The sequence below is a fragment of the Pieris brassicae genome, chromosome 5, assembly GCF_905147105.1.
Source record: "Pieris brassicae chromosome 5, ilPieBrab1.1, whole genome shotgun sequence".
Taxonomy (NCBI): Eukaryota; Metazoa; Arthropoda; class Insecta; order Lepidoptera; family Pieridae; genus Pieris; species Pieris brassicae.
This window is the reverse complement of record NC_059669.1, coordinates 16504679-16514715: the sequence shown is the minus strand read 5'-3', so window position 1 is coordinate 16514715 and position 10037 is coordinate 16504679. Positions and strand designations below refer to the sequence as shown.

The window sequence follows — 10037 nt, the reverse complement described above, 5'->3', positions numbered from 1 at the left end:
GATAATTCACACAACTATACAAAAATAACAAATACCTATTATTAACTTTGTAATATTATAATTAACGTTTTTTACATACTTATATTTTTTACTTCTTACGTGCTATCGTGTACAAGGTGTATGACATTTAATTTCGGTACATAAATATCATTATTCATCACCATGAGGACATCACTAAATACTTATTACCCACAGACAAAGTAATGTAATGAGATATCACCTGTAAGTTGATCACTTGCTTTTTACGATGCTATATCTATGTTTTAACGTACATCTGTGTTTCGATTTGTGCGTTATCAATCTTAGTTGTCAATTGTCATTGGTGTTTGATCTCTGCTGACTTTGCGTTTGTATTGCTTTTATTTTTTGTTTTCTCATAATTTCCTATCCAAAACGAATGGTTTGCGAAGATCTTTATTATTAGGATGACCATGGAAAGGAGGATAAAGTTAAAAACTTTAAACAGTCACATTACTTGTAAGATTTGCCGCGGATACTTCATCGATGCTACTACGGTCACTGAGTGTCTTCATACGTGTAAGTCGATTCATTGTTTTCAATCTTATTCTTTTATTAGCATAGAGGAGTTGGAACTTTAATTAAAGGGCCAATTTTTGTGTCCATTTCACAAAACTTCAAGGAGTTTAGTTTTTTTGCATAACCTTAATTTAACTGAAGTCTTTCAGACTCGGATTAAAAGAAGATTTTTTTAAATTAATCCAGTATATAATCTATATGTTTCACAGACTATTAAATAAGTTAATAAATTGAGTTGACCTTTTAAAATCATTATTGTCATTATATGTATTATAATGCTTCTTGAAAAACTGCAATATGATTCGCAGTATAGGCAAGGTACTAGGATACTATTTCACCATGTAAACAATTCTATAACTTAATTTTAGGGCTCAGGACTTAATAGCAAATAATATTTTTCCAGTTTGTAAAAGCTGCCTTGTGAAACATCTAGAGGAAAATAATACATGTCCAACATGCAACATAGTGATACACCAATCACATCCACTACAGTACATCAGTTTCGATCGCACCATGCAGGACATTGTTTACAAACTAGTACCAGACCTACAGGATAGTGAGTACCCAATCAAAAAAATCATATCTAAAATTCTCTTCTTGATTTATAAATATTACATTTGAAAATATAATTTGGTAAAAGCCAACAGTCCTTGATGTAAATGATTTATTGACACAAGATACTACTTGTTCTTGGATTGATTTGGATAATGTCCCATAAAAAAATCATGCTACATCAAGCAGCTTTACTATCTGGCTGGATATTTATTATGATTAAATAAAAGACTTACGAAAAAAGCTGTAAATTATTTTACATTGAAATCACGATATTTCTAATTAGATGAAATTAAGAGAGAACGAGACTTTTACCGTGCAAGAGGTTTACCATGTCCTAAGGATGCTGCTCTAGCTGCAGACAAACCTGGTGCAGGTGACGAGCCAGAACAGCAAGATAATAGTGATTGCCACAGGAAAGATGAACAGGTTAGTCAAGTTGATATACTCTTAGTAATTATAATTTTTAACTTCTTGTGGCTTATTTTCGTATAGTTGAAATATTATATGTTAATAAATTTTTGTAAGTTAATAACCTGAAGTATAATACGTTATAAAATTAAAGCTTTGTAATTTAAGAAAAATCTTTGTTGGGCAGGTAAATGTATGTTTGGAGTGCATATCAACATCACTGAGAACACTAAAGCGTGGTTTTATCAGATGTTCAGCGCAGGCAACTATCACACACCTTAAGAAATTCATAGCTAAGAAAATACTAAACGGTATTGAGAAATATAGAGAAGTAAGTATTGTATCTTATTCTTATATATTAAACTATATTTTATAATAATGGTGTATATTATAATACAATCACAATTAATTCAAATTTGTGTTATTATTATTGAACAATAATAACATTTTTCTATTTTAAAAATGTTTCAATGTTTTGTAAATTATATAACATATCAGTTCACTAAATTGTTTCAAATAACAAGTAAAAACATACTTCCTCTGTCAGGTCAATATGTACTTTATATTTGTTAATTTTTGTAAACATATTCTTTCCAGATTGACATTTTATGTAATGACGAATTACTAGGTAAGGACCACACATTGAAATTTGTTTACGTCACTAGGTGGAGGTTCCGAGATCCACCACTTCGGTTACAGTATAGGCCCAAAATAGATATATAATTTTACAATTTAAGAAGATTTATAATATTTACTATATGACTCATTTTTATGCAGTTAGGTTTTAACCAAAATGTGACAGGGAGTCATTTCTTTAATGACCACATATTGTATTAGATTTTAAGCACCTTCAGAATCACATTATTGGACAGCAGTTCCCACAAAATTCAGGTTGATAAGAATTCTTTATAGATATAAAGTTATAATAAAGTATATTAATTTCTCAATATGGTTTAGTTTTTACATAAAATCAATAACTTTCATTAATAAAAACAGTTTTGAATTTTTCTAACATTTGATGTTCTTATCCAACATCAATGTCTGCTATCATGGTTGATCAAAAATATATCTAGATTTTATTTAATTACTATTACATAATAATGACATCATACAAATTAAAATGTAGTCTGTTGTTTAAAATTATATGATCAAATATAAAATCAGTCCTATCATATTAGAATTAGTTTGCACTGCTAGTAAGAACTATATTATTCTGTAAATATTATTTTTATGTTACTCACTTTAGACATTAACTTAATTAAAACAAGCAACAACTTAATTCATGGCTTCCTACCATACAATTATTAATTTTGAAATATTATCTAGCTATAATTTAATAGTTCAAATTTTTTAGGTTTCTTTATATAATTTTCCTAGACAATATTACTTATAAGCCAGCATTAACTAACATTGTAAATAATAAATGTATAGTAAACCATGTACCTTTTGTATTTTTGATGTGGTTATAAATTTGTGTACCAGTACAAGTTGACATGAGTAACTAGGAAATATTGTTTGATACCATTTGCATCAAACACATTGTTCCTGTCTAAAAGTTCAATTATAAAAAAGCGATCTTATTATGAATAAGACTCGCTTAAAATTCATGATAATATAGAAAATTGTCACAGGCCGGTTTTAATTTATGAAATGTTTCATTCTATGTCAATTTATACATTAACCACTGTATGAATTGTATAAGTTATTTCTTCTATATGTATTTCGCTCACTGCGCTTTAATTATTTTTATGTCCTTAGTTTATTTTATTAGTTCAATGTTCCATATTTGTTATATTGTTGTAACTACGTCAAATTTTCGAAGTTCAACAGAAAAGATTATTTAATTATAAAAATATTTTATTTGACTACAGTTTTGTAAAATATATGATTCGAAATTATTTCTCTTTTTTTTACACTCCATTGGAAATTGCGAACTTATCCATAATAACGCAGTAATCAGTCCATTCAAAAAATGTATTTCAAGATGTTGATTGATATAGAAAGCTTTTTATAAAGCTATAATAATAGCTTACTGAAGCGGTAAGTTGGTTCTACTGCGAAAAATCGGTAGGTAGTTCGTTGCCATTTCTATAACAAAGTTTTATTTAAAACATATTTGAACTGGATGCAGTCACGAAATAAATTTAATAGTAATGAATAAAACTGGAATTTTTTGCAAACATTATATTGTATTTTTTTCGATAATTTACAATAAATAAGTCCTAACATTTTATATAATTTCATTATTACATATTGTATCAAACATGATAAATATTGGTACATTTCAATACAACTCCATACTTTCCATTATTACTTCAATGACGCAATTATAAAGATCATTTTTATCGCAAAGTCGGTTTTCCCACGTATTTAAGGTACGTATATACGTATTCAAATGTGTATTGTCAAAAACAAATCAACGCTAGACATTATCTCGACTGATTAAAACATAAATTTACGTTTCACATTTAAGATCACCGTCGTCCATCTTTAAATTAAACACACTCGTCTCGTTTTCTGCGGGTAAAACAATTTTGTATTGATCCGAGTTCGGCAACGGATCATCCGGTTTCGCATGATCCTTCCGGAAATGTCGACTCAAATGGCTCGTCTGTGTGAATTTCCTGTCGCAAATTTTACACTGATAACGCTTTTCGCCTGTGTGAACAACTTTATGCTGCTTTAGTGCTGAAGATGTGTAAAATTTCTTTCCACATTCGCAGGAATAGTCTCTCTGCCCGCGATGTCTTTTTAAATGGACATTGTAAGAACTACATGTTATGAAGCCACGACTGCAGTATTTACATGTGTATCTGTGAATCGAAATAGTATTATTTTACAATTATGATAGATAGTAAAGACGAAGTTTTGGATTTTATATATTATAGAGACAGTGGCCGACTTGCTAAAATTTTATATAAGCATATTTGAAAGAATTAGCAATGATTAATAACAAGATTTCATGACAATATATTATATTTTATTGTGTTTAAATTTTTTTAGGCTGTAATAAGTTGGGCCAACTTGTCTGACCCGATATGCACCATACATGGCAATTATACAATGAAAACGTTGATTCGTTCATTTATCCCCAATAATTTACAAACGTAAATAATTAAAATTTTCACTATGAACCTCGTCTTAATGAATTATGTGGTAAATAAATTTACATAAAAAAGCAAAGGAAAATCATAAAGGTGATACTCGTTTCTTCAACACAGAAGTGAAAATATGAAAAGTTCACTTAATATTAAGGAGAATTCAAGAATATAATATAATGCTTTACACCGTGACCACGCACGCTGTAAAGCACGCGAAACGTCGGAAAAAATTAAATTTAATTATGTAAAACAATTATAAGTTTATACACAGCTTCAATCCGATAAAAAAGTGTTTTCTTTGAATATAATATGCGTATAGTACAGTACACAATACAGTATAATTTTCGTATGGGACCGGAGGCAAACGAGCAGGGTCACTAGGAATGAAGTGATAACTGCTGACCGTGGACACCTGCAACGCTAGGGCCTAGCGGGTGTGTTGTGGACCTCAGGAAATGGTATGTTTTATTCTTGGAGGACCCTTATCTCCCTTACCTAAACTCCCTGTTATGTATCCGAACGTGTATAGAAAGATTTCCAGACGTCGCAAACGTTTTCTCACACAAATGGCATGAGTATGGCTTTTCTCCGTTATGAATTCGTTGGTGAACTTTAAGGTCGGCTTTTATTATAAATGCTGAAAAGGAAAATTGTAAATTACTTTGTCCAACGTGCCGGTGCCACGATCTTTCGGATTGTATATAAATGCAATAAAACACGAGTGTGTTTTCCCCCTGCCACAAAATGATTTTCATGTTTATTTTTTTATATAACAAATGATAAACGGGCAGGAGGCTCACCTGACATTAATTGATACCGCCGCCCATAGACACATTACGAGAAGACTAGCAAGTGCTTTTAAGAATTGGATCGCTCTTTGAAGGACCCGAAGTCGAATTGGTTCGGAAACTTCTATGGGAGCTGGTTTCATATAGTGTTGGTGCACGGCAAAAACTGATATAAATAACGCTCATTGGTAGAACGAGACAACGATATTCTGCTTTCACGTACGATGATGACAATCAGCTGCATGTGATTCGAACGATCTTTTTGTGTACAAAGTTTTTGTAATGTCGAAGAAATCTATATGATCGTCTATTAACAACAATGTATTTAGATCAGAAAAAGAAACAAGCCTGGCCTATTCTAATTTAGCTACACCCACCATTTTAAGCACTCCCTACTTTAGTGGCAATATAACAAAGAATTCACAAGCACAGTAATGATGAGCATGCAAAATATAAATATAGTACAAGAGTACCTTTTCCACAGTCCTGACAGAGGTACGTCTTATCCCCGCTATGCCGTTTCATGTGTATCGCGAGTTGCGCGCTCTGAACAAAACTTTTCAAACAAATTTTGCAATCGTATTCCTTTTCACCTATAAGTATTAATGTTTACGATTTTACAAAGCGAATTAAAGTCAGTGCATGTTAGTTGGAAATAATAGTACTCGGGGAGCGTTCAAGTATTACGTCACGCAATTTTTGGAGATTCTTGACAACCCCCCCCCCCCCCCCCCCCCCCCCCCCCCCCCATGAAACTAGTAAAACGTTTCATGACCACCCAGTGACTCATTATACCTAAAAGTTACCATTAGATGTTGTAAAATACTGGAAATTCGAAAATAATATTAACAATAACCCGTATTCAGTCCCCGCCTCGCATCGTAACGTATTACAATAGGACCACCCAAAATCGTTACGTAATACTTGAACGCTCCCCAAGAACTGAGACTTCTTAAAAGAGACTGTTGTTGGACACTATAAAATTATATAATGTAAATTAGATTAGACTTAAATTACTTATTAGTTTGCAGAAACGTACTTATTATTAAAAAAAGGAATATATCTGAGAATCACTGTGGTGACATAACTCAATTTGTAATTAACTATAAATTTGCATTGAGTGCCAATTCTTAAAACCAGGAAATATAACACAACACACACGCATACAGGACCACATAAATATACTTTGACATGTATTTAATAGTTTCTTATAAATTTCGTTTAAGATTCAGTCAACACACACACCAAACACTGAGAACTGGCATATAGACCAGACACCACCAGACCATCAAATTTCGCTCCACATGACGTGGAATGAATATGATCTATGTATAAATGTTTAGTAAGACGCAAATATAAATACTACATCCAGGTTATGTATGAATTTTATAATATCACCGCGTTTACGAATTAATCTATGGCTATCCTTTATGGCTTGAAACATGTACTTACCAGTATGTGTGCGTATATGATATATAAGTGTGGTTTTCTTTCTAAACTGCTTGGGGCAATATTCACAATGATATGGAGTTTCACCTGTGTGTAGCCTCTTGTGCTGAAATAAACCGCTGTGGCCTCTGAAAGAGGTGGTTATAAAATTAATATTTGTTTATGTACACACGTAAAAGGATTCAGGCCAAATACCACATTTCTGAGTATCTTTTAAATGATATAAAAACTTAAAGGATCAATAAATTTGACATTGGCGAGGTCATTAAGTGTTGTAAGCTTATTATGGAATATACAGGAAGATACAGGTATCATTTATTCCAAGTCATTAAATTTATTGTGTTGCGTGTAACGCCGGCGTAAAAAACTCTCGGTACTCTTTTAAAATAGCAAATCATCATACAAAATGGCAAACAACACTTATTGGAAAACAAATATCAAAAATTTATTAGAGGTAGCCTGTCTAGCACTAGTCCCGGGCCCTTTTATCAAGTGGATAATAGTTAACTTTATAGTAAGCTTATTTACACAGCTTTTCATTAATCCATTTCATAAATTTATTAAAAGGCAGAGATAAAAGAGCCTCTGGGATTTTATTAAAGAAAAGTATCCCTTTTCCCAAAAAATAATTACTTAACTTTAGATAGTCTAGTACGCGGAAATTGCAACCTGCGTTTGTTCGGATTGGAATAAATTAATTATTGTTTCGCCGAAAATCTTACCACAGTCTGAGTCAACAAGACAATATATTCAATAATGTTGCTTACAAAGTTCGTTAAAGATTTAAACAGTTCAACTAGAACAGCCAAATAATAAGAAATTAATTCCTGTCCATTAAGGGTTTTTTTTAAATTAATTTCTGTATTTAATGATCTCACAAGATATGCTAAATAAATATCAAATGTTATAATATTTTATCCTTTTTTAATATTAACTTAAAAAATACTTACTTAAAAGAAGCTGGACACTCTTTACATTTAAAAGGCCTTTGATCTGTATGTATTATTTTGTGAGAGTTGAGATTACTTTTAGAACTTAATATTTTACCACATACATCACATTGGTGTGGTAACTTACTAGTTGGCTTGGCCAATTCTTCATCGTCCAAATGTGGAACTGAAAAATAGTTTTAGATACAAATGTTGTGTTATATTGTTTTTTTTTTATATTTATTATAAGTGTGGCAAATAAATCTACGGGACACCCAAAAAGGCCAGTCATTGGAGCCCATGGACACACATTTTATTGCGAGCCTTGAGAACAGAGTATCCTCTTTTTTTTATACAGTTGGAGGTCGTATTTCCTAGGGAGTTGATTCCACAGTTCACAAAAATGTCTTGTGAAGAGGACTGCACAAGATTTCCAACCATCAAGGCGATGCGGATTAATTTTTGAGGTAATACGGCACGTACGGTGGTGAAACGAGGCAGAAGGGATCAACCCAAACAACTCTTCAGAACTCTTTGCAGAATCTTAGAGTCGCAAAGTAATAAATTGGAGATTGACAACAAGTCCTTCGCTGAATTTGGTCAAAAGTATGAATATATACTTCTGGTGATGGATTCTCCAGCACCAGAAGTGCTGGTACTCTCCTGGGGTGAAAATATTGTATTTAATTATGCTGCCATAATTCGAAGAGGAAGGGAATGAGCTTTCGGGAGTCTCATACACATAAAACAAAATACGACAGTGGTATTTCCTGTTTTATTTAATCGTGTCAGATCATTTCGATGCTAATGTAGATTGACACACCCATTAGTTAGCCTATCTGACTGCAAATTATGTGCTAATTAAGAAAAAGATGTTGCTCAAGTATTCTCTCAGACGGCGATGGGGTTGTCACTTCCCTACGCCTTCATAACCGTAAGTCGCCTTTTATGACACCCACGGGTATAGATGGGGAGGTGCTTCTCTAAAAGTCGCCAGACATAGGCACAGACCTAAACTTCTATATCTAAATCTCATCAATCATGTCTCTTGTCAAGAATAACTTTGAACATAATTACATTTTTTCTTCTTCCCTCTTTTCTTCTTAATAACTGTCTCATCCTTTGGATCTGAAAATAAATTTTCTTTTGGTAGAATAATTTTGTCTTACTTTAAATATTATACATTACAAACAACACAATAAATTTATTATTGTCAAGTAGTACACAAGATTTTTAAACAAGAAATTACAAAAGTACCTAAGCATTTAAATTTTTTTTAAAACCTACCATTTTGTTTAAATTCAATAAGTAAATTATCATCATCATCATTCCAGTTTTCAATCTCATCATTATTCTCACGACTAGGTTCTGAAAATGTTTAAATAATTTAGTTCTCATTACATACATATTTTTAGCTTCTAAAGAGAAAAAAATAATATTTTTACTAGTTAGGAAAATTTTGGTAACAGAAAACAATAATTCAATCAATGCACATTCACTATTTTATCTGTAAATAACACATCTTTTCAAATGTTCTATAGATCCAAGAACATTATTATATACATGTAACTTAATATTAAGAAATCTATGACTAAATCTATATACCCACCTATTTTTAATTCAACTGCTTCTGATATTAAATTAATTTTATCTTCACTATGAGGTTCGAGCTTGATATTATTTTCTTCTTTAACATTATACAAACTGACTCTATCCACATCATTAATAGTTTCACTGTTATCAGGACTTTTTAGGTTTGACAAAAGAGTAGTTAACCTTATCTCACTGCTTTCACACTGTATACAAAAGTCGTATGTTCGTTTTAACTGCCTAAAGCAATCCTTGCAAATAAGTTGTGGTAAACCATCCTGTTTAATAGGCTGTAAATAATAACTGTGATCAATCTTTAAAGTAAGAAAATATAAGTATTATAACGATATGATTTACCTTAATTTTAGTATAGTTGGTTAGCATTTCGACACATGAAATATTACGTTTAACATAATAACAAGTAAAAATATTGTAAAATATTTTGTTTTGTTGGAGGCAAGCTCTACAACTGTCCTTAAAATCTGTCACATTAATTTTCATATTGTGTGTGTTAAACAGTTGTGGTCCCACAATGTTTCCTATTTTATTCAGTATCCGTAATCCCAGTTATAGTAGGTTTGCTAAAATCTGAAGTTAAGCTTTTCGGCTAATGTGCTAATTACTATATACTATTTATTATTTACAAAATACAATACATCAATGATCAGTTAACAGATTAT

At 31.4% G+C, this 10037-nt stretch overlaps 2 protein-coding genes across 2 annotated transcripts; one reads left to right on the top strand and one right to left on the bottom strand.

The window, feature by feature from the left end:
* Window positions 1–319: 319 nt before the first annotated feature.
* Window positions 320–3372, top strand: LOC123710402 (polycomb group RING finger protein 3). The gene is made up of 5 exons (XM_045662267.1): window positions 320–537; window positions 941–1093; window positions 1376–1518; window positions 1688–1831; window positions 2098–3372. Exons 1-5 carry the CDS (start codon window positions 426–428, stop codon window positions 2221–2223), a joined length of 678 nt encoding a protein of 225 aa, XP_045518223.1. The 5' UTR covers window positions 320–425; the 3' UTR covers window positions 2224–3372.
* A 325-nt stretch (window positions 3373–3697) lies between these two features.
* Window positions 3698–10014, bottom strand: LOC123710349 (zinc finger protein OZF-like). The gene is made up of 9 exons (XM_045662176.1): window positions 9715–10014; window positions 9377–9647; window positions 9055–9135; window positions 8845–8895; window positions 7789–7954; window positions 6842–6966; window positions 5863–5982; window positions 5097–5238; window positions 3698–4313 (listed from the first exon to the last, which is right to left on the bottom strand). Exons 1-9 carry the CDS (start codon window positions 9856–9858, stop codon window positions 3956–3958), a joined length of 1458 nt encoding a protein of 485 aa, XP_045518132.1. The 5' UTR covers window positions 9859–10014; the 3' UTR covers window positions 3698–3955.
* Between the last annotated feature and the right edge of the window lie 23 nt (window positions 10015–10037).